General features: G+C 43.4%; 1 protein-coding gene across 2 annotated transcripts in view; it reads left to right on the top strand.

Annotated features, from left to right (window-relative positions):
• csad (cysteine sulfinic acid decarboxylase) overlaps positions 1-25,531 on the top strand; it is a 68,982-nt gene that overhangs the window by 9,167 nt on the left and 34,284 nt on the right. The window contains exons 2-6 of one of the 2 annotated variants that reach the window (XM_068024638.1): positions 5,281-5,438; positions 8,433-8,559; positions 13,736-13,826; positions 14,731-14,837; positions 19,168-19,283. In XM_068024638.1, the coding sequence (XP_067880739.1) occupies positions 5,281-5,438; positions 8,433-8,559; positions 13,736-13,826; positions 14,731-14,837; positions 19,168-19,283 (599 nt within the window). Of the gene's footprint in view, positions 1-5,280; positions 5,439-8,432; positions 8,560-13,735; positions 13,867-14,730; positions 14,838-19,167; positions 19,284-25,531 lie in introns of those variants that run through there. The other variant, XM_068024639.1, reaches the window with a different exon arrangement.

Here is a 25,531-nt window from a genome sequence, read left to right as displayed (position 1 = left end):
GTGAGAATAAATAGTGATAGTGAGCTCTGTCTTATGCTGTCTGTCCTAAATTTCTCTCTTCCCCTTCCCCAAACCCCACACTTGGCATCTACAAACAGTGCCTGGCTGTGTCTTGCTGCAGGTTCTCCCTGCATGCTCTGCCCCAGAAGTCTCTGGAGAGCTTATTGACATGGATTCTGCACAGCTGGCACCATGTTGAGTTTCGCATCATGTCTAGTGGTTATTCTGGCTAACTTTTCTTCCTCTTAAGTGGTCACCATAGTAACCTAAGCTGACCTCAAGAGCAGTGCAAACTGGGCTGCAGCTCTGAATGTGCTGATTGGCTCCTTTTTTTAAAAAAGAGAAAAAACACATTCTGCTTGCTCTGTGAATTCCCTGCTGTACAGCTCAGCAGGCTTGAGGAGCCCTGCAGTATCCTGTCCAATGATTCATTTCTGAGCCGAGATGGTGAGATTTGCTGGGCAGATTTGCAATCGCTAGTGTCACAGCTCAGCTTGCCCTAGCCCTGCTCTGAAGTTCATGTTTTATATACTTTTATAATAGGGGGCAGAAATTATGATGAGGAATAGGAACTGATGGGTAATTGGGCTTCAACAGCTGGGGTTTTGAGGCTGCAGGTTAGACACGCTGGATTAGGCCATGGGTCCTTCAGACCTGTTTGAGATTACACTTGTGCTGCAAGGTGCTCATTATCCAAGTGTGTAGCCAGACTAAGATGACCTGATAGAGGTTTATTGAAAAAAAAAGGGCTGGATAGTGTCCCTAATAGATTATTCCAGTTTAACAGAGTGGGGAGGCCACTCATTTAAATTTCACGAGTAGAAGCTGCCTCAGTTAGGAAGTGTCTAATGAGGTGTGGGGCAGGCTGGATTGACCAACTGGTCTTTCCCTGCCTTTTTGTTTTTCATAGGTTTGTCCTGTGCAGGATAGGATGTGAGGGGTGGAGCCCTAAAGAAGTCAGTTTGTGTAGGGTGCAGCTTGAGGCCAATGAGGAAAGTTCCGGAGAAGCCTGGAAGTGACTTTTGGTGGCAGTGGACTGATGAGGTTGGATGTGTGCTGAAGTCTGAGTGGGATGTGAGACACAACCTTCTGACTCAGTGGTGTGACTTCTATCAACTGAAGCAAAGTGTTCTCTAACTGAGATTTGGGTGAGTTTTTTTTTATAAAAGATATTTACCGACTGGAGATCTATCTGATGGGATGCTTGTCATTCAGGCCCCCACCTGCTACATGGACATTAAAATTTAAAATCCTTACTGAGAAGAAAAGGAGACCTGTTGGAAACCCCTGGCTGGAAAAACATTTTTCATACTAGCAGACAGTGTTGGAACAAAGGAACCAGTCCCAGCCCCAATACACAGACCTGGTCAAACTAGTCAGTCACGTGCTGGACAACTGAGTTTTAAATTGAAAAAAACAGAATTTGAAGTCAATTGTTTGCTCCTAGACTGAAGACCTTGCTCCTGTGGCTAGCTTGCTGCCACCACCACCCCCCCCCCCCCCCCCCCCACCCCACCCTGCTGCCCCTGCCTGGTGACCAGGTGAATGACCAAAGGTCATAAGTTCAGAATCATTGGGTAAAGATCTAGACTCGGTGGGCCGAAGGGCCTGTTTCAGTGCTGTATCACTAAACTATGGAGAGATCAGGAGAAATGTTTTCACTTCAAGTTGTCAGGATCTGGAGCACTTGACCTGACCAGGTGGTAGAAGTTGATACCATAAATTTTAAAGTTGAGCAGGTACTTGATTAGGATTATGGATGAAAAGTGGGGGTTTCTAAGAGCCAGCACAGGCAGAATGGGCTGAATAGCCTCTTTCTGCTGTAAGTTTTTAAAGTGCCAAAAGCCGAGAGACTAGAGAGAAGCACGGTGCTTTTAATTTAAATCAAACATAGCATCAAACATCACAAGCAAGCAGGTGGGTGATTGGTTTGGGAAGAAGTATCTGGTAAGTGATTTAAGGTGCATTCTAATCCTAATGTTTAAATTAGTAAAGGAACAAGTGGTAAGCTTAATAAACTATATTTAAAAAAATAAATAAATACTTTAAGTAGTTAATTAAAACACATTAAGGATGGCAGGACAGGTGATGTCACGGCTGCAGCATGTGGGAGCTCCTGGGATGCCAGTGTGATCCAGGGCGAACACGTCTGCAGTAAGTGTTTGCGGCTCGAAGAGCTTCGTCTCAGAGTCATTGAACTGGAGTCTGAGCTGCAGACACTGCGACACATCAGGGAGGGGGCAAGTTACCTGGACATTTTGTACCAGGTGGCGGTCGCACCCCTTAGGATAGGGTCTTCTGATTTGGTCAGTGGTCAGGGACAGGAGAGGGTGGCAGCAGCTGAGGCAGGCAAGGGGACCCAGAGGGCAGGAGTGCAGGAGCCTCTGCCTTTGCGATTGTCCAACAGGTTTGAGGTTCTTTCAGCTTGTTTGGATGAGAGTGGGGGCTGCAAGGTGGATGAGCAACCTGACCATGGCACCATGGTACAGGAAGCCATTCAAGTGGAGGGAGACAAAAGGAATGTAGTGGTAATAGGGGACAGTATAGTTAGGGGGAATGACACTGTTCCCTGCAGCAAAGAGAGAGAGTCCAGATGGCTGTGTTGCCTGCCCAGTGACAGGGTTCGGGACATCTGCTGAGGGCTGGAGAGGAACTTACAATGGGAGGGGGAGGATCCAGTCGTCGTGGTCCATGTAGGTACCAATGACATAGGCAGGATAAGGAAAGATATTCTGCGTAGTCAGTATGAGGAACTAAGCTCCAAACTAAGAAGCAGAACCTGAAAGGCAACGATCTCTGGATTATTACTTGACCACATGCAAATTGGCATAGGGCAAATAAGAGAAATTAATGCATGGCTCAAAAACTGGTGTGGTGGAAGTGGGTTCTGGTTCACAGGGCACTGGCACCAGTATTGGGGAAAGTGGTGGCTGTACCATTGAGACAGTCTTCACCTCAACCATGCTGGGGCTGATGTTTTAGTGAGCTGTAGAAGTAAAGGTTTTTAAAATGAATAGTGGGAGTGAGGGATCAAATTTGTGAAGATATAGTAAATCGAGGAGTAGAGAAGGAAAGAGAAAGGTATTAATATGGGAAATGATGCAGACTGACGGGAAGGGACAGTGTACAAATCCAAGAGTAAATCAACAGATAAGGCTAGAGGATACAAAAAAAGACAAAACTAAAGGCTCTGTATCTGCATGTAGCATTTGAAACAAAACCGAGCGCAAATAGAAATCTGAAATAAAAACAAGAAATGCTGGAACCACTCAGCAGGTCTGGCAGCATCTGTGGAAAGAGAAGCAGAGTTAACGTTTCGGGTCAGTGACCCTTCATCGGAACTCCAGTTAACTGTAGCTTTCACCTGATGTTGCAAGATGGAGGGGAAGTGATCGCCAAAAATAGATTTATTGGATTCTGATCAATGGAACAACTTGTGTCTCGATTTTCCCAGTGAAATTGTAAATTTGAAATTAGTAACAGGGTTGTCGTGAGAATTTTTTTGCACCTTCCATTTGATAGGTGAGTTTCTAGTTGGCAGCCTGCAACTGTCAGCAAATCACACCAGCTTTACTGGGCAGGGAGAATTGGACTTGGCTGTCATGCCCTTCATTGCTGAATAGCCCATCAATGTTCACCATCTGATTGAGATGCTGAAAGCAGCCTGATGCACATTGGATGCAGAATGAGAGGAAACCAGAGCTGGCTGTTTGACACTTTTCACAAGACTGAAGTACTAATGCCAAGACGCAGTGGTACAGCAAACAAGAAATGTCTCTGCTCTAACATACCTGCACTCCTAATCCTGTCTGAGCAAATAAATGGGGGAACTTAACGTTACTCCTGTTTTGTTTTATCAATAGGATTGTTACATATTTACAGAAGTGAAGACAGCTTATCTTGGTCTGCAATACATAATCATGTCTTCTGATTAGTTCCCATGGTGATTTACTTAATATGTCACTTATAAATGATCCTGATGCTGATTTGAGGATTGTGGTATTTGTCCAATTTGTAATGATTTTATAATGGATGAGGGCCAGGGATCCACAAAGTCAGTGTATGTGTAGAATGTAGGTCATGTGCAATTGCCTATGGCAGCTGCCCCCTGACCAAAAGCAAAAAAAAAAAATCAGAATCCTTGAATTGGTGTGTGGTAAAACTGCAACAATTTAACATCTGACTTTAAAAACTGCTCAGCAATGATGAAGGTGCATGGTGCTGTGTGCAGTGAAACGCCTCGTTGTTTTCACAGCACCCTGCCCCCCCCACCCACCGCTCTTGGACAGGCTGATTCATTGGTCCCAGAGGCCCTCTAACAACTCCTTTTGTATGGCAGCCTTGCCACAGAATTCCACCAGGTCACTCAACCATGGAAAGTATCAGCCAAGCCAAACCTTTTTTTCTTCACCCCAGACACCAGCAGGATTTGAGTTAACTCAGTACAAAATGTTTGAAGCTGAGACTTTTTTGATCTCTTGAAGCACTGCACTCCATAGTGGATGCAACATCTGGGTCAGCAGGCATTGTCTCTCCCTTTCAATAATGGACATGACAAATTAGAACATCCTCAATGAGGGGGAAGAGAAGAGAACATTCAACAGTACTGGGCCTGTAGCCTCTGGTACTGGACCCCCAGTGTTGGCTGGCTCAAATCATTTCTCCAGTCACTTAGTTTGGTTTGAAAGGGCGCAATCTGTTCTGCTGTGGTTTCTAGCTGTTGAAGTGCAAATGGCACGAGCTGTCATGTCACGGAAATCCCAGTGATTTGTAGTGGCTGTCTGTTCGCCCAGAAATTGGTGGGAAAAGTCAGTTATAGCGCGCTTGTTGCATCAAAAAAGCTAGCACTTGGAAATGAGGATGAGATGCTGCGTGTTCCGATTCTCCACCGTTAAACCTTCAGTTTTAAAAATAAAAAAACAACAAAATAAAACTGACCTTCCCCATTGTGTCGTGAAATTCTGGATTTATTGCTGTGAATGCAAATTCTCCTCTTGGCAACCATTTAGAGCTGGTCATTCCCATTATAAGGATCCTGTTCATAACACATTGGGCCTGACTTGAATCCAAAGTTTGGAGGGTCATAAAGGGACTACTAAAACTGGAGTCTCTGGTAGGAAATTGTTACCTGCTTTGTGTTTTCAAAAATCTGAGGTAGAAAAATAATACAAGCTAAAGGGTGAGCAAAAAATTGTTTGCTATCAATTGATTCTCCCATTTTTGGCAGCTGCTAATTTCCATGTTCTAAGCATATCTTTTATCTATCTTTCCCTCATTAAGAGCTCAATGGGCAGTCCAAGAAGCAACTTGTTACTGTGGATGGAATATTGCTGGATGGGCCCCTGAATGACCCTAAAGCAGGAGAACAATTTGTACAAGACGCATTTCAGATCATTTTCGAGGAGGCCATCAGGAAGGGGACAAATGTCAATGAAAAGGTAGGAGCATTTTCAATCTATTCATAACCAAAACTGGGGAACCAACAGCTAATGCTCAAATAATTTGAGTGTTGGTTATTCCAGTGCAGTTACTGGGCCCCTTGGCTGGATTCATTGTCTGTCCCATAGCAGATCCGAACTCAAGTGTTGCATGAGATTCTTCAGTCTGGAGAAGAGCAGCTGAGATGATTTGCCATTACATTTCTCTTGTTTTAAATCTGCAGAGTATCTTCTCCCAGGAGGGTTGCAAACAAGACTCTGGCTTGCCTACCCACTGCAATGGTGGGGACCATCCGCACTCATCAAAACATGAGTACCCCCACTGGATATTAACTCTCTATTCGGGGGTGGCAATTGGCCTCTGCTCACCAGTGCTATCTGGAATGGTGGCTGAACTCTTCACCTGACTCTGGGAATTATGGGATGTGGGTGCCACTGGCAAGGCCAGCATTTATTGTCCATCCCTAATTGCCCTTGAGAAGCTAGTGGTAAGCTGCCTCTTGAACCACTGCTTTCCATCTGGTGTTGGTCTTTTCCCTCCTTCCTTTCCTTTATCTTTCCTGAGCACCTATTCAGGACTATTTAATACCCAGTCCTGTCTCCTTTTTTTTTTTGAGCCAGGTCTCTGTTATCACGATTGCATAATTTCTCTGAGGAGTGTCTGAGGCTAGTGTGTTTATGTAGTCTACACAGATTTTAGTAAGGCTTTTGACCAGGTCCAACATGGAAGACTGGTCAGAAAATTAAATTTCCCTTGTACTCCATGAACTGGCAAGTTGGATCCAAAATTGACTGCGTAACAGGGAGCAAAGTCGATGGGTGTTTTAGTGACTGGTAAGCCGTTTCCAATGAAGTTCTGCAGGGCTCTGTACGAGGTGCCTTTTCTGTTTGTGGTATATATCAATGATTTAGACTTAAATGTGGGGGGGGGGGGCATGATTACCAAGATTGCAGATTCTATGACAATTGGTCGTGTGGTTGATAATTAAGAAAGCTGTAGCCTACAGGAAGATATCAATGGACTGGTTAGGTGGGCAGAAAAGTGGCAAATTGAATTCAATCTGGAGGAGTGAGGTAATGCATTTGGGGAGGACAAACCAGGGAAGGAAATGCACCATAAATGGAAAGATACTGAAGTTTAGATGAACAGTGGAATCTTAGAGTGCATGTCTGTGCACACACTCCTCTGTTGCTGGAAACTAGCTTTGGATGTGTCCCTTTCTCTCTTTTTTTTCCCCCCGCCCCAATGGTGATTGCACAATGACCCAGTACATGGCTACTTTGTGCTTTTTATATCTGAAAGAATTGAATAGGTTCTTTACTTTCAGGATGGTGCAATTGACACCTCTAGCTTTGAATATTTTCCTTTCGTCCCTGTCAGAGTTTGAATACACAAGGGCAAGCTCTTTTCCTTTTTTGGCTATTTTGAAGCACATTGTCCACTTTTCAAAACCAGATCCATTTTTTTTTAAGAACAGTTTTTATAACTTTTTAGATTTTGTCCATAATTTTTCATACACTCGTATCCCCAACATGAGGCTGACAAAGAGGAAGTTTTAATTGAAGTCTATAAAATTGTGTCCTTGGTAGTGGATAGGAAAGACCTATTCCTTTTTTTTTAAGCAGAGGTGTCAATTAACCAGGGGGCATAGATTTTAAAGTAATTGGTAGAAGGATTAAAGGAGAGTTGAGAAATCTTTTCACTCAGGAGATGGGGATCTGAGTTTGCTGCCTGAAAGGATGGTCAAAGCAGAAATGATCATATTTACAAGATACTTGACTAAGCACTTAATGTGCTGTGACCTACAGACCAAGAGCTGGAAAGTGGAATTGGGCTTGACAGTTTTTTTTTTAGCTGGCATGCACATGGTGGGCTGAATGACTACCTTCCTCCTTTGCCATAAGCTTTCTAGCTTTCTACATTGCTGTTACACAAGTTTTAGGATTTTTGACCCAGTGACCGTGAAGGAATGGCAATGTTGTTCCAAGTCAGGATGGTGTGTGACTTGGAGAGGAGCTTGCAGGTGGTGTTTCCATGCATTTGCTGCCCTTGTCCTTCTAGGTGGTAGAGGTTGTGGGTTTGGAAGGTACTGTCTAAGGAGCCTTGGTGATTTGCTGCAGTGCATCTTGTAGATGGTACACACTGCTGCCACTGTCAGTAGTGGATGGAGTGCCAGTCAAGTGGGCTGCTTTGTCCTGAATAGTATCAAGCTTCTTAAGTGCTGTTGAAGCTGTACTGATCCAGGCAAGTGGAGAGTATTCCATCACATTCCTGACTTGTGCCTTGTAAATGGAGAGTTACTCACTGCAGAATTCCCAGCTTCTGACCTGCTCTTGTAGCCACAGTATTTATATGGCTGGTTCAGTGAGTGATGACCCTCCAGGATGTTAATGGTTGGAGATTCAGCAAATACTGTCCCAGTGTCAGTCACTCCACTATTTGGTGTTGATACTGATCTACAAACAACAAAATTGCACTTGTTACTACCTTTGTCTGATCCTCGTAATTCCTTTTATTATAAATTTCTTATTGAATTGTGCCTGCTACCAGTAACTGACCTGGACCCACCAGTCCTGTACCTCTCTTACACCGCTTGGGTTTGACAAGACAAAATCTAATGCTGGGGCTTTTCCACTGTTTTAAGTGGACACAAGATGTATGTCATGCAGCTACCATTGCACCCTACCAGATAACTACCTTTTTAATCAGTAAATATCTGATTTTCACTAGAAAGCTAAATTCACCTGATGTGCAAATTGTGTCTATTATGGGAGAAACTAGTGTGCTGAATAGCCTCCTGTTTGTTTCCTTGTTCCAATCCTGGAACAGCTTGGACAGGAATTCATTAAATTAAGTCAGCCAGGAGGGACCGACATTTGTAACCTTGTTTTGAAACTCATTTCTAAGCCTGGTCAATAAATCTGATACTTGAAATGCTAACACCTCCTTGCCTTTGTAATGTGGCCACCCCCCTCCATGCTTTTTGTTTCTAGGTCTGTGAATGGAAGGAACCAGATGAACTGCAGGATCTCCTTGACCTCGATTTAGTTGATGATGGTGAGCCCAATGAGAAACTGCTGGAACGGTGCCAAGACATCATCCACTACAGTGTCAAAACTAGTAAGAAACCTCCTCACTGCCCCCTGTTTCTTAGGGTCTCAAGTGACCTAATATTGTATTAAGCACAGTATTTGGAAGTGCAGCATTGATTGTCTGAATGTTGTTCATTTTTCAAACTTGTTTTAAGGCTGCTAAATCCAATTCCTAAAACTGTCAGATATTCCCACCCCATCAGTCATTGGAAATGTGTTGCACTACTATCACCCATTGTTCAACAAATCTCTTTGGTCTTCAGTGGGGCTTTTTCTGGTTTCTTGTATCTGAGGTGATAGCCTGTCTGCTGTCGGTAGGATATGTTGTCATGATGCTCAATCCATCATGAGGTGTGGACCAGTTAGGCTTTTTCCTGCACAATGTTTTCATATGTTAAAGGTAAATGGTTTCTCCCTGCCCGCACCCAACTGAAGATCATCGCATGATCCAATGCAGAAAGCCATTTGGCCCATCATGCCTCTTGGTAGAACCATTCAACTAATCCCACTCGCCTACTTTCCCCATAGCCCTGAGTGCTTTTATTTTTCCCCCTTCAAGTATTTTGCCAATTTTCTTAATGTAGCTTTTGAATCTGCTTCCTCCACCCTTTCAAACAATGCATTCCAGACCACAGCAACTAACCATTTGTTTTATACTTGAATGGATATGGTTTAATCATCCACTGCCACATCTGGCTGGACCTCAAAGCACTTATCAGATCCTGCTTTCCTGCTAAAACTGCTCACTATTCCAGGATCATCTTCAAATGCTAAGGTATCCCCCAGCTTTTTTCTCCATTGCAAGCTGACTTCTTAAACTCATCTATCATGTCCCCTCCAAGTGCAAGGACTTATTCACTAAGATTGAGGCAAAGATGGACTAAAATAAAACAATAATTCAGGGCAAAATTAATAATCACTTGGGCAAATATGGGTTAATTAGGGAAAGCCAGCACAGATTTGTGAAGGGAAACTAATTAACTTTATTGGAGTTTTTTGATGAGGTAACAGATGGTTGAGGGTAATGCTGTTGACATGGTGTACATGAACTTCCAAAAAGCATTTGAAGTAATGCCACAACAGACTTGAGCAAACTTGTAGCTCATGGAATAAAAGGAACAGTAGCAACATGGATATGGCATTGGCTGACTGGAAACAGTGGTTAATGGATGTTTTTTAGGTTGGAGGAAGGTTTGTAGTGGAGTCTCCCAGGGGTTGGTGGTTGGGACCCTTACTGTTCCTGATGTATATTAATGACCTAGACCTTGGTGTAAAGGGCACAATTTCAAAGTCTGTGGATGATATGAAACTTGGAAGCATTGAACTGAGGGTAGTGTAGAACTTCAAAAGGACACAGACAAGTTGGAATGGGCAGACAAATGGCAGATGAAATTTAATGCAGAAATGATTGAAGTGATTCATTTTTGATAGGAAGAATGTAGAGTGGTAGTATAAAATTGAAGGTACAATTCTAAAGGGGATGCAGGAGCAGAGGGACCTGGGTGTATATGTGCATAAGTCACAAGGTGGCACCACAGGTTGAGTGGTTAATAAAGCATACAGTATCTTTGGCTTTAATAGGGGCTAGAGTACAAAAGCAAGGGAGTTAGGTTAAACTTGTATAGTTTGAGGAAGAGAAGAGTGGGTCTAAGACCAGTATTTTAAACTTAAAGGCAATTATGAGGGCATGAAAGCAAAGTGAACTGGCAAATTGGGTTAAGGGATAGGTCAATAGAGATGCAGTGGCAGACATTTGAGGGGATATTTCAGAATACACCGAATAGATACATTCCAAGGAGAGAGAAATTCCAAGGGGAGGACGCACCATCTCTGGTTAACTAAAAAAGTTAAAGACAGTATCAAATTTGAAGAAAAAGCATTTCATTGTACAAAGATGGGTGGCAGGTCAGCAGATTGCACAGATTATTAAAGCAAAGAATGACCAAGATTTTGGGGGGAAATTAGAGTGCAAGAAAGATGGCTAGAAATGTCAAGTTTTATTAATAGAGTTGAAGTGTGCATTGGTCCTAATAGGAAGTGAGTCTAGGGAATTAATGGATAAGGAGATGACAGATGAATTGAGCAGGTATTTTGCATTGGTCATCACTATAGAGGATACATGTAACATTCCAGAAATAGCTGTAAATCAGGAAATGGGAGGGAGGAACTCAAATTACAATCACCAGGGAAGTAGTACTGAGCAAATTGTTGGAGCTGTGGGCTGACAAGTCCCTGGATCCTGATGGACTTCATCCTAGGGTCTGAAAAGAAGTGGCTAGTGAGATAATTGCGTTTCTTTTTAATTTTCCAAAATTCTCTAGATTCTGGGAAGGTTCCGTTAGGTTGGAAAACAGCAAATGTAACTTTTTTTTATTGAAGGAGACAAAGCGGAAAAGTACAGGTCAATTAGCTTAACCTCTCATGGGGAAAATGTTAGAAGCTATTAAAGATGTTATAGGACAGAAAGTTCAAGGCAGAGTCAACATGGCTTTGAAAGGGAAATCCTGTTTAACCAATTTATTGGAATTTGAAGAAGTAACAGTGGGAACAGGTGGATGTACTGTACTTAAATTTCCAGAAGGCATTTGATAAGGTGCCACATCAAAGGTTATTGTGGAAAGTAAAAGCTCATGGTGGAAGGAGTAACATATTGGCATGGGTAGAAGATTGGTTAGCTAACAGGAAATGGAGAGTAGGCATAAATAGGTCATTTTCTGCTTGGCAAGATGTAACAAGTGGTTTTCCACAGGGATCTGTGCTGGGGCCTCAACTTCTTACAATTTATATAAATGACTTCGATGAAGGGACTGAAGTTATGGTTGCTAAATTTGCTGATGAGATAAAGGTAGGTCGGAAAGTAAGTTTTGAGGACACGGGGTTACAAAGTGATTTTATAGATTGGTTAAATGAGTGGGTAAATATCTGGTAAATGGAGTATAATGTGGGAAAATGTGAAATTGTCCATTTTTGCAGGAAGAATAAAGCAGCTTATCTAAATGGTGAGATTGTTGAGCTCCGATGCAGAGGGATCAGGGTGTCCTAGTGCATGAATCACTAACATAGTATGCAGGTACAGCAAGCAATTGGGAAAGTGAGTAGAATGTTATCATTGCGAGGGGAATTGACTGAAGTAAGGAGATTATGCTTCAGTTGTACAGGGCATTGATGAGGCCATATCTGGAGTATGGTGGACAGTATTGGTGTCCTTTTAAAGAAGGCTGTAACTGTTGGAAGTAGTTCAGAAAAGGCTTACTGGACTCCACCTGGAATGGGTGGGTTGTCTTGAGAAAAGGTTGGACAGGCTCGGCTTGTATCCACTGGAGTTTAGAAGAGTAAGAGGCGACTTGATTGAAACATAAGATCCTGAGGGTTTTTCTGGTGGATATGGAAAGTATGTTTCCTTTTTGGGCAAACCTGGAACTAGGGGCCACTTTCTTAAAGGGGTTGACATTTAAGACATGAGAATTTTTTTGAGGGTTGTGTCTTTAGAACTCTTTCTCAAAAGGTGGTGGAAGCAGAGTCTTTGAATATTAAGGCAGAGGTAGATAGATTCATGATGAGCAAGAAGGTGACAAGTTATTGGGGATAGGCAGAATGTGGAGTTGAGGCTACAATCAGATCAGCCATGATGTTGAAATGGTGGAGCAGGCCCAAGGGGCAGAGTGGCCTACTCCTCAAATTCATATGTTCATAAGTATGTATGTAATTGTTCAGCCTCAACTGGAGTAGTGTCCAGTTCTGGGTACCACACTTCAGGAAAGATGTGAGGGCATTGGAGAGCAGAAAAGATTCATGAGCATGGTTCCAGGGATGAGGAACTTCAGTTAAGTGAATAAATTGGAGAAGTTGGTTCTGCTTCCTTAAGGTTGAGAGGAGATTTGATCAAGGCATTCAAAATCGTAAGGGGTCTCCACATAACTCAAAGTCCCACATCCCTGCTTTCATTCTAGTAAATCTCCTCTGCCTTGATATGTTTGCCAAAATATAGTGTCTAGAATTGAACGCTATTCTCCTGTCTAACCAGAATTTTAATTTTTTAGCATAACTTCCTTGCTTTTGTACCCCTCAAAGCCCAGGATCCCATTTGCTTCTCAACTTGTTCAGCCACCTTCAAAGATTTGTTTGCATACTGCTTCTACACCCACTTTTAGAATGTAGTTTTAATGTCTTTTTTCACCCCTACCAAAATGTATTGCTACACTTCTCCATTTAAATTTTCTGTCCAAGTCTAACTATCTCCTCACTGTTTACTGTGATTTCTGCCATTTGCAAACATTGAATTTATGTCCTGTATACAAAAAGGCTGTTTTAATGAGATGACAGCCACTGACATTGGGCTGACTGGCCTGTAGTTGCTGAGTTTATGCCTTTCCCTTTTTTTTTGGAGAGGAATGTAACATTTGCAATCCTCCCAGTCCTCTGGCACCACCCCCATATCCAAGGAGGATTAGAAGTTTGTGGCCAGAACCACCACAATTTCCACCCTTGCTTCCCTCAATAAATGAGTGTGCATCCCATCCAGACTAGGTGACTTTTCTAATTTGAGGACTACAAGTCTTTTAAGTGCATTCTCTTTTCTTTTTTTTTTAAAGAGGGTATGCACATTAGGAAAGGGTGTCTCAGCTGAGCACTAAACAGCAGTTGCTTGTGTCTTTGGTTGTACCCATAGGTAAATGAGTTCTTGTCCTGTGTTAGCACCATATTTGCCTCTTAGATGCAGCATCAATGACGTCAGCAATAAAACAGCCCTCTAATTTGCATTTGACATTGTCCATTCTCAGTGAGATTTGCAGTTGTGCTCCTAGACTCATCCAACTGGGATCTGGGTCGGGTCTGACTGCCCAGCCTGATCTCTCAGCCTACTGTTCAGCCAGGGGCCAGAGGTGAAAGGGCAATGTCTAACCCGCTGCATTATTCAGACCTCCAACACTCCTGGTGTTTGAAGTGAGTGAGGCTTAAATGTCGTAAAATGTCCCAAGGCACTGAGTGTTGTCAAACAACTTGATTCCAAACCATGAGCTAGTCAAGCTGGTGACCTTTTGGTCAAATGGGAAAGTATTTCTTTTGAAAAGGAGTGTTTGAGGTCTAGGGAGGGAATTCTAGAACCTAGTTAGCTGAAGTGCAGTGATGAACTTGAATGTGGGACCTTTGCCTAAAATGGTGGTTTTCTCTCCACTACTAAAATGTATCCTTTTTTCTTTCAGTTCATCCTCGATTTTACAACCAGCTGTTTGCAGGACTGGATCATCACTCCTTGATTGGTCGTTATATAACAGAAACACTGAACACAAGCCAGTGAGCAGCATTTACTGATGGTCCAATCCAAGCAATTGCAGTGGGTATTGTGGACAGTGCCATTGATTAGAAATTGGAGAACATTTTGTTTTCCTGTTTTACATTTTTTAATCCCACTTTTCTTTTTTCTCCCTCCTTTCTGCCACCCCCCAAACAAAAACACCATCCAAATGAGTGTTCCATTACTGAGCTGTCTATTATCTGCCTGAGAAGTTTGGGTTCTCTTCCTCTTCCTTTTGGGGTCATTATAGGTCATTCCTCCCCATTGCCTCTATGTGGAGGTATTGACTATTATCATTTATCCTTTACCTCTAACACAAGTTCAAGGACTAGGAAACATTGAAATATTTAGGTTGTACTCCCTTTTTAAAAAAAAAAATATATATATAAAGGGCATACAACCTAAATATTTCAATGTTTCCTTGTGCAGCATGGGTCAGACACTGAGTTGAACTCCTTCGACACAATCCCATCAGTTTGCATTGTGCCAACTTTAGAAAAATATTTTCCCACTGGGTTCAATCTAAAGTCAGTGCCAAGTTAGCTGACCCCTGGCTGTTAATGCACAACTGTAATAGACACTTGTGCTTGTGGATGAGGTAAACATCTGGCAGTTTCCACTCCTGAAAAGGAGCATCAATGAGTACTGCATTGCTATCTGTTACTGTGACCAATACCCTGCCAACACAGACTGTCTGGCCTTGTGCATAAGGAATGGCCACTTGGGTGAGGGACTGAAGTGCAGCTGGTTCCTATGGAATCTTGCACTGACCTTTGTAGATGCTGGTGTGAAAGCACTATGGGCAGTTTTGGATTTTGAACTTGCATCCATTATTCATTCTTTGTCTTGCACCCCTCTCCTCTATGCCCCCCCCCCCCTTCCCCTGGATGCTGTCTTTCTCAGATACACCTATGAGATTGCGCCTGTTTTTGTGCTGATGGAGGAAGTGGTGTTGAATAAGCTTTGCAAGCTTATTGGATGGAAGAGTGGCAATGGAATCTTCTGCCCAGGTTAGTTCCATGGCTCTGATAGGACAATGAGACCCAGGGTCAGGCTCGATGTGTTAAATCCTGCTCTTTTAGCCATTCTCCCACATGGCTGACATGCCATTCTTGTCCAATGTTCTAAGCAGTAGGCTGTGGATCTTGCACAATTCAATCAGGATCACATTGCTTGTCTCTGCATAATTAACCACCATTTCAGTTCATTGTAACCTCTCTGCTAAGGGAGATGTCCTTCTATCCACTCTATCTGAACAGCTCATAAATTTTATACACCTCCATCTGCCACCTTGCCACCCACTCACTTAACCTGTCTATATCTTTGTAGCCTCTTTGCATCCTCGTCGCAGCTTATTCCCACCTAGCTTTGTATCATCGACAAACTTTGGTACATTACTCTGCGTCTGTCTAATTGTAAATAGGTGAGGCCCCAGCACTCCTAGTTACAGCCTGCCAACTTGAAAATGTCCTGTTTATCCCTACTGCCTGCTTCCTATCTGTTAACCAATCCTCTGTCAATATATTAATCCCCAACTGCATGAGCCCTTGTGTATTGGCCTTTGTGTGGCACCTTGTCAAATGCCTTTGGAAAATCAAAGTGTACTCCATCTACTGGCTCCCCTTTCTCTACCCTGCTAGTTGCATCCTTAAAAAGCTCAACAGGATTTCCCTTTAGTAAAATTGTTGACTTTGGTTGATCACGCTGACTTTCTAAGTGTGCTGGACTTCCTTATTAGATTCCAGCATTTTCCTGACAACTGTCAGGCTAACTGACCTGTAATTAGATTTCCCACCCCCTTCTTGAATAGTGATGTTACCTTTTGCTAACTTCCAATCTGCTGGAACCACTCAAATCTAGAATTTAGGAAAATCATAACCAGTGCATCTACTATCTCTGCAGCTCCCTCTTTTCAAATCCTGTTTCTCTACACTTCTCCGTATCCCACCATTTATTGTGTTCCCTTGTCTTGTTTTCCACCCCCCTCATGCATTACCTTGCACCTCTAGACTGAATGCCATTTGCCACTTTTCTGCCCACCTGGGCAGTCCATTCATATTTTCCTGCAGTCTGTAGCTTTCTTCCTCACGAGCAGCTACAATTTTTATATCTGCAAACTGGATTCTCCGACCGTTATGAAGGTTTTTAAAGCTGCGATGGAAATTTTTGGCATGGGGTGGTGAAAGAGGGGGTGCACTCTGTCGTAGTCAAAAATGGCACAAACTTTCCACTGCCAATGGTTGGAGGAAAACAGCAATAGGCACACAGGAAGACCAGACTGTCTCCGTGTCAATTAGCTTCGTCACTTTTATAATGGGCAGAATTGAAGGCAATAGTTTTTATTCCTTGAATAATATCGAACTCATCAGATGTAAACCTGCCTCTTCAACTCGGGAGCAAATGGTTCCCAAATATTCTATACCTGTAAATAAGTCAAGGCCAGACTCTAGTCGAAATTTGTATTTATATTCCGAGGCCTGTTTTTACACATAGGCAGCTTTTTATGTAGCTTTTTCCAGGGTGAGCAGTTTTGATCTTTTGGTGAAAGAATAACTCTCAGTTCTGTATTTAAGCAAGTATAGATGCAATAAAGATACTAATTTGACCATGTTCTGCAGATCTCTGCTAATTTAATTTTAAATTGTACACCATGATAAATGAGGGACCTAGTACTGAGCTCTGGAAACTGCCTTCCAGTTACAGAAACTCTTATCGGCCATTACCCTTTGCTTTCTGCCTGAGCCAATTATGGATCCAACTTGCCACTTTACCTCTGCTTCCATGAGCTTTTACTTTTGTGACTACTGTCATGTGGGACTTTATCAAAAGCCTTGCTAAAATCCATGTAGACTGCATCAAGAACACTGCCCTCATTGACCCTCCTGGTTCTTTTTTTTCTTTGGCCTCCTTGTCTCTGGAGGCAATGGGTAAGCACCTGGAAGTGGTCAGTGGTTTGTGAAGCAGTGCCTGGAGTGGCTATAAAGGCCAATTCTGGAGCAACAATCCTCCACAGGTGCTGCAGATCAAATTGTTTGTCGGGGCTGTTACACAGTTGGCTCTCTCCTTGTGCTTGTCTTTTTTTCCTGCCAACTGCTAAGTCTCTTCGACTCGCCACACTTTAGCCCTGCCTTTATGGTTGCCTGCCAGCTCTGGCAATCGCTGGCAACTGACTTTCATGACTTGTGATCAATGTCACAGGACTTCACGTCGCATTTGCAGACATCTTTTATAGCGGAGACATGGACGGCCGGTGGGTCTGATACCAGTGGCGAGCTCGGTGTACAATGTGTCCTTGGATGCTGTCATCTTCCATGCGGCTCACATGGCCAAGCCATCTCTAGCGCCGCTGGCTCGGTGTATATGCTGGGGATGTTGGCCGCGTTGAGGACTTGTGTTGTAGATATGGTCATACCACCTGATGCCAAGGATTCTCCGGAGATGGAATGAATTGAGACGTCGCTCTTGGCTGAAGTATGTTGTCCGGACCTCTGTGCCATAGAGCAAGGAACTGAGGACACAGGCTTGATACACTCGGACTTTTGTGTTCTCAGTGTGCCATTTTCCCCACGCCCTCTTGGCCAGTCTGGACATTGCAGCGGACGCCTTTCCCAGGTGCTTCTTGATTTCTGCATCAAGACAGGTTACTGGTGATAGTTGAGCCTAGGTAGGTGAACTCTTGAACCACTTCCAGAGCGTGGTCGCAGATATTGATGGATGGAGCATTTCTGACGTCCTGTCACATGATGTTTGTTTTCTTGAGGCTGATGGTTAGGCCGAATTCATTGCAGGCAGCTGCAAACCTGTCTGAGTCTCTGCAGACACTCTTCAGTGTGAGATGTTAAAGCAGCATCGTCAGCAAAGAGGAGTTCCCTGATGAGGACTTTCTGTACTTTGGTCTTCACTCAAAGATGGGCAAGTTTGAACAACCTGCTGTCTGATCTTGTGTGGAGGAAAATTCCTTCTGAAGACTTGAATGCATGTGAGCAGCAAGAAGATCCCCAAACAGCCCTGTTTCACGCCACTCAGGATAGGAAAGGGGTCTGATGAGGCACCACTATGCTCAATTGTGCCTTTCATATTGCAATGGAATGAGGTGATGATACTTAGTAGCTTTGGATATCCAATCTTTTCTAGTAGTCTGAAGAGACCATGTCTGCTGACGAGGTGAAAGGCTTTGAGATCAATGAAAGCAACGTAGCGGGGCATCTGTTCACTGCATTTCTCCTGTAGCTGGTGAAGGGAGAGCGGCACGTCAATGGTGGATCTCTCTGCTCGAAAGCCACACTGTGCCTCAGGGTAGACCTGCTCAGCCAGCTTCTGGAGTCTGTTTGAAGCGACTCGAGCGAAGACTTTTCCTACTATGCTGAGCAGGGAGATTCTACGGGTAGTTGTTGCAGTCACCTCCTTTTGTTACTAGCTCAAATTCAATCGTTGGTCAGACCTGATGACCTTCACTTAACCATGTTGACAGTCCTTGATCTGTGCCTTTCTGAATGACTATTTTATGCTGTCTCAGAAATTGCCCACCACCAAGGCTTAGGCTGACTGGTCTGTAATTACTTGGTCTATCCCTTCCTCCCTCTTTTTTAAATAGTACACCATTAGTAGTTCTCTGGCACCATGCCCATCATTGGAAAATGATGGTCAGAGCCACTTTCTTCCATTCGTTTCCCTTAGCCTGGGATACATTTCATCTGGGCCTGGTGCTTTATCCCACTTTCAAAGATGCAAAACCCCTTCATATTTGCCCCTCACTGTTTTATCCGATGCAATATTTCACACCTCTGCTTTAACTATGATGTCTGCATCAACATTCTTGTGAAATAAGACACTAAGTGTTTATTAAGAACCATCTCGTGCCTTCTGCCTCCACACAAGTTATGTTTCTGGTCCCTAACAGGCCCAACTCTTTCCTTTTTAGTTATCCCCTTGCACTTTATGTATTGAACCACCTTTGGGGTTTTCCTTTCATTTGCCGTACCTTTTTTGCTTTCCTAATTTTCATATTAATTGCACCCCTGCACTTTCTACACACTGCTTTCTGCAGTATTGAGCTCTCCGTATCTGACACAAGCTTTCCCTTTTTGCCTCATCCTCTTCTATATATGTTCTTTGGCATGAAGGGGTGGGGGGTGGGTTGAGGTTTGGGTGTCCCACAAAGAAGGGTGGAACATTTTGTTCTGGACCCTTGGGCTCATTACCAACCCTATCCATTACCCTGGGCACCATCCTCCCTCAATAATCTGTTACTGTGTCAATCTATGTATTGGCTTTCAAGTAATTCATGGCAGGAGGTGAATGCAAGAGTCTGATAGGTTTTTATGATTCTTCTGTCCACAGGAGGCTCCATGTCCAATATGTATGCAATGAATGTGGCCAGGTACAAACTCTTCCCTGAAATCAAAAAACAAGGCCTGTGGGATATGCCAAGACTGGCTATCTTTACCTCTGAAGAGGTGAGTTCTTTAAGGATTGTGTCTCATCCTGAACTGCCTCTGGACTTATTTTAACTAAGGAATAACTTGGTTTGGAGGATATCTTTGCAATAGTGTTTGACTCAGCCCAAGAATGTCTTCATTTTTAAGGTTGGAAATTGCTACTGGGTGGGGAAGGAGTGCAGTCTTATTTGTGAAAGTTTCTACTGGTGAGTGTATGGCAGATTTGAATACCAGGATGAGAATTTTAAAGTTGAGGTATTGCTGGACTTTATAGGTCTGAACACGAGTGCTGGGTGAATGGGACTTGGTGCAAGTTAGGGCTCATGCATTGGTTCAAGTTTATGGAAGGTGTCAAGTAGGCTGACCGGGAGAGCCCTAGAATAGTCAAATCTGGAAGGAACAAAGGTATGGCTGAATTTCAGCAGAACATCTGAGGCAGAGGCAGAGATGGGCAATGTTAGATGTGGAGGTAGGCAGTTTTGCTGAAGGCATGGATATGGGAACTGGGCATTGCAGGTAAGATCTAGTCCATGTGCCAGACATGTCATTGCCATGATAAGTGTGGATTTTATCTTACCCAGTATCTTCCTTATTTCCTTTTCCCTTGAACCCCAGCCTGTTTAAACCTTCCTCTCTGTCCATCAATGTCAAACACCCAAAATGTTCATAACCCACACTGGCCTTCATGATGCCCCAGACTGCACCTGCCTTGCTTCCATGTTCTATTCCGCACTTCTCCAAGCTTCATGGTAGCTCCTCCAAATCTCCCAATTTTGCCCACTTCCTTCTCCAGACCTCCAGACAATTCCAAAGATTCACAACTGAGGAATAAATTTCTCCTCCTTTCAGTCCTAAGTAATTGACCCCTTTATCCTGAGATGGTGCCCCCATGTTCTAGACCATTTTTTCTTAATTCTAGAATGGGCCCAATTTCCTCTATCTTTTAGGACAGCCCACTCATTCTAGGAAACCGTCTAGTGAACCTTCACTATTCCCCCTCCGAGGCAAGTATATCTTTTTTTTTTAAATGCGGAGACCAAAACTCTACACAGCACATCCAGGTGTGGTCTCTCTAAAGCCTGTCCAATTCCAGCAGGACTTCCTTGTTCAGGTATCCTAATAGTCATTTAGTAGTACATAGAAACCTAGAAAATAGGAGCACGAGTAGGCCATTTGGCCCTTCGGGGCTGATCATCTAATTCAGTATCCTGTTCCTGCTTTCTCCCCTTATCCCTTGATCCCTTTGGCATTAAGAAATATATCTATCTCCTTGAATATATTCAATGATTTGGCCTCCACTGCCTTCTGCGGTAGAGAATTCCACAAATTCACTGAAGAAATTTCTCCTCATCTGTTCGAAATGGCATACCCTGTATCCTGAGACTGACTCCTGTTTCTGGACTCCCCAGCCATTGGGAACATCCTCCCTGCATCTATGTTGTCCAATCGTGCAACTGCATCTAATGTTGGACACTGTTCCAGCACAGGCTGTCTACAATCCGTACCTTGCCTGTTGCGAACAGTGGAAGGGACATGTTTGATACGATCTACCAGTCTTTGGGACATATGTCCTAGATACCTAGCATCACACTGGCATTGAAATTCATATCCTATTCATTTGTGATGGGCAGGATGTCTTTTTTGGCTTGACAGCAGCATCCTGTTAGTGGCAAACACCACACTTGTTGCTACTGCATAGTAGCAGTGTGAAACAGCTAGCTTCACCTGTTCAAATCTTTTGGATAAGTTGCCCTTCCAGGGTAACTTGAGGTAGACTGGGCGTTTGGACAACATTTGCTAAATCCTCAGTGCTAAGAATTATACTGACAATCAATTTTAAGTTTGTCAGGGCTCGCAGTGTGGCATATTTGCGTATACTGGAAGCTACATATATTCATGCACAAGGTCCTGTTCTTTGCAGACAGAATATGTACAAACATTGCACCTGTTTAAGCTGAACAAAATAACAGCCATTTGCTGGTGAATTCTTCAGGGAAATGCCTTGACCAGAGTCCAGCTGCCTGGCTTAAATTTTAAACAAAGCTTGCAGTTAGTTCAGTCACTGTAAAATGGGGCATTTGCCATGGCTATGTCTCTACTAATTCACTTGCCAACTAATCAGCACTCTTCTCATGCAGTACAAGTTGTTTTTCCCCTTACATTGGTGGTTATTTTGATTTGATGAGTGCAAGATGAAAAGCTTTGTTTTTATTTTCAGCAATACTTCCTTGCTCTTGTACTCCAGTCCCCTTGCAATAAAGGCCAACATGTCATTTGCTTTCCTAATTGCTTGCTAGACCAGCATGCTAACTTTGTTCCTTGTACAAGTACACCCCAAGTCCCTCTGAACATAGAAAAGCAGAAAGCTTATAATTCAATCACTACCAAAGTGAATAACCACACACTTCCCACGTTGTGCACTCACTTAACTTGTTTATATCTTTGTGTCCTCCTCACAGCTTGTATTCCCACTAGCTTTGTATCATCAGCAAACTTAGACAAAGTAATGTATCTAAGCCATTTAATATTGATTGTACATTGAGGCCCCAGCACTGATCCTTGTGGCACTCCACTATTCATTGCCTGCCAAGTTGAAAATGCCCTGTTTATCCCAAGTCTCTGCTTCCTGTCCACTGACCAATTCTCTATCCATGCACCCTTATCTGGTGTATTGACCATGGTGTGAAATCCAAGTATGCTACCTACCAAATGAATTAATAGCAGAAGTAGGCCATTCAACCTGTTGATCCTGCTCAACCACTTAATATGATGGATGATCTGTGTTTTGAATTCCACGTTGCCATCTACCTGAGATTCTGGTTAGGCAAGGGAATCTATCTACCTCTGCCCTAAATATTCAATGACCCTGCCTCCTCCACCTTCTGAAGCTGAGAATTCTAAAGTCGCACAACCCTAAGAAGAAATTTCTCTTCTCTCGCCTAAAAAGGCGACCCCTAATTTTAAAACTGTCCCTAGTTCTGGACACTCCCACAGCAGGAAACATCCTTTGTACATCCACCTTGTCAAGACCATTCAGGATCTTGTATACTTCAATTAAGCCTCCCCTCACTCATCTAAACTCCAGTGGAAACCAGCCCAGTCTGTCCAACCTTTCCTCATAAGACAACCCGCTCCATTCCAGGTATCAATCTCGCAAACCTCCTCAGAACCACCTCCAATGCATTCTCCCTTCTCCTTTTTAAGGAGACCATAACTGCACACAGTATTCAAGATGTGGTCTCCAATGCTGTCTATAACTGAAGCATAAAATCCTTACTTTAATTTTAATTCCTTTCATAAAGGATAGTGTTCCATTTAGCCACCTTTTTATTACTTGCTGTACCTGCATATTAACTTTTTTTTGCAACTCGTGCACCAGAACACCGACATCCCTCTGCACCTCAGAACTCTGCAGTAATTCCCTGTTTAAGAAATACTCTACTGGATCCCCTTTTATCTACCTTACTAGTTACGTTTTCCAAAAACTAAAAGTTGTCAAACAGGATTTCTCTCGTTAAAACCACATTGGCTCTACTGATTATACTATGACTTTTCTAAGCGCATCAAGTTTTCCTGACTACTGTCAGGCTAACTGGCCTGTAGTTTCCTGTTTTTTTTTTTTTTTTCTCCTGTCCTGAATAGTGGTTAGATTTGTTGACTTCTAATTCACTATAACCATTGTAGAATCAAGGGAATTTTGGAATATCATAACCAGTGCATCCGTGATCTCTGCGGCTCCCCCTTAGAGTCCAAGGATGTAGGCCAGCAGGGGGAGTTGGTTATTCCCTTAAGTTTCTCTAATACTATTTTCTGATTATTTACCTTAAGTTCCTCACTTACTGGCCCCTCAGTTACCCTCTTGTATGTAATTTGTTTTCTAACGTGAAGACGGACATGCCATTCATCTGTCATTTCTCCCTGTTCATCATTCTGCCTCTGAGGGACCAATATTTATTTTGGCTACTCCTTTTTACATACTTGTAAAAGCTCATGCAATGTTTTTTTAAAAATAATTTTTCCTTTCAAGAAAATCAACTTTTTGGTCACCCTTTAGTTTCTAAATTCACCCAATCCTCAGGCTTACTACTATTCTTTGCAAAGTTACAAACCTTTTTTAATCTAATGCTAGCCTTAATTTTCGTACCAAGCCCTGGTTGGATCTTAATGAAAGCAAAATACTGCAGATGCTGGAAATCTGAAATAAAAACAAGAAATGCTGGAAATACTCAGCAGGTCTGGCAGCATCTGCAGAGAGAAACAGTTAACGTTTCAGGTCAGGGACCCTTCAGAACTAGCAAATATTAGAAATGAGGTTATAAGGAAGTAAAGCGGGGGTGGGGCAAGAGATAACAAAGGAGAAGGTGTAGATAGGACAAGGTCACAGAATAGCTGACCAGAAGGTCACGGAGCAAAGGCAAACAATATTAATGGTGTGTTGAAAGACCAAGCATTAGTACAGATAGGGTGTTAATGGACTGAAAATTCAACAGCCACAAGTAAAACATGAAAAAAAAACTGGGTAAGCAAACTGAACAAACTAAGATAAAATAAAATAAATAATTAAAAATGAAAGTAAAATGGGAGGCCTGTCATGCTGTGAAATTATTTAACTCAATGTTCAGTCCAGCAGGCTGTAGTGTGCCTAATCGTTAAATGAGATGCTGTTCCTTGAGCTTGCGTTGATGTTCACTGGAACACTGCAGCAATCCCAGGACAGAGATGTGAGCAGGAGGAGTGTTGAAATGGCAAGCAACCGGAAGCTCTGGGTCCTGCTTGCGGACTGAGCGGAGGTGTTCTGCAAAGCAGTCACCCAGTCTGCGTTTGGTCTCTCCAGTGTAGAGGAGACTACATTGTGAGCAGTGAGTACAGTATACATTGAAAGTACAAGTAAATCACTGCTTCACCTGAGTGTTGGGGCCTTGGATAATGAGTGGAGGTGAATGGGCAGGTATGTCACCACCTGTGATTGCATGGGAAGGGATAGAGGTGGTGGGGGTAATGAAGTGGACCAGGGTGTCATGGGAGTGATCCCTTTTGGAATGCTGACAAGGGAAGGGAGAGGAAAATTCATTTGGTAGTGGCATCACGCTGGAGATGGTGGAGGATGATCCTTTGGATATGGAGGCTGATGGGGCGGAAAGTGAAGACAAAGGGAACCCTGTTGCAGTTCTAGGAAGGGAAGGGGTGAGGGTAGAGGTGTGGGAAATGGGCTGAACACAGTTGAGGGCCCTGTCAACCATAGTAGGGGGAATCCTCTGAGGATAAAGGAAGACATATCAGAAGTGCTGTCATGGAAGGTAGCATTATCCAAGCAGATGCGTCAGATGGAGAAACTGGGAGAATGAATGGAGTCCTTACAGGAGGCAGGGTGTGTAGTAGTGTAGTCGAGGTAGCTGTGGGAGTCGGTGGGCTTATAATGGATTTAGCAGACAACCTATCCCCAGAGATGGAGACAGAGGTTGATGAAGGGAAGTGTCGGAGATGGACCATGTAAAGGTGAGAAGGGTGGAAATTAGAAGCAAAATTGACTCAAATTTTCCAGTTCAGGGTGGGAGCAGGAAACTGCACTGTTAGTCGTCAATGCATGAGTTGGAGGAGGGGGTTTGAGTAGGACTGGAACAAGGAATGTTTGACATATTCCACAACAAGACAGGCATAACTAGGACCCATGTGGGTACCCATAGCAACCCCTTTTACTTAAAGGAAGTGAGTGGAGTTGGAGAAGTTGTTCAATGAGAACAAGTTCAGCCAGGAGGAGGGTGGTGGTGGGTGGGGACTGGTTCAGCCTCCAAGGAAGAAGCGAAGAGCCCTCAAACTGTCCTGGTGGGGGATGGAGGTGTAGAGAGATTGGACGTCCATAGTGAAGAGGCGGTTAGGGCCAGGAAACTGGAAATTGTCAAGGACGTAGAGCATCAAAAGAGTCACGGATGTAGGTGGGAAGAGACTGGACCAGGGGAGAAAAGATGGTCAAGATAGGAAGAAATAAGTTCAGTGGGGCAGGAACAGGCTGACCGTGGGTCTGCCGGGACTGTCCTATAGAACATAGAACATAGAACATAGAACATACAGCACAGAACAGGCCCTTCGGCCCACAATGTTGTGCCGATCCTTTGTCCTCTGTCAAGGACAATTTAATCTATACCCCATCATTCTCCTTTATCCATATACCTATCCAAAAGCCTTTTGAAAGTCCCTAAAGTTTCTGACTCAACAACTTCCCCGGGCAAGGCATTCCATGCCTCGACCACTCTCTGGGTAAAGAACCT

This window comes from Heterodontus francisci, chromosome X (assembly GCF_036365525.1).
Source record: "Heterodontus francisci isolate sHetFra1 chromosome X, sHetFra1.hap1, whole genome shotgun sequence".
Classification (NCBI taxonomy): domain Eukaryota; kingdom Metazoa; phylum Chordata; class Chondrichthyes; order Heterodontiformes; family Heterodontidae; genus Heterodontus; species Heterodontus francisci.
Note: the sequence above shows the minus strand (reverse complement) of the source record. Positions and strands in the feature narration are given on the sequence as shown.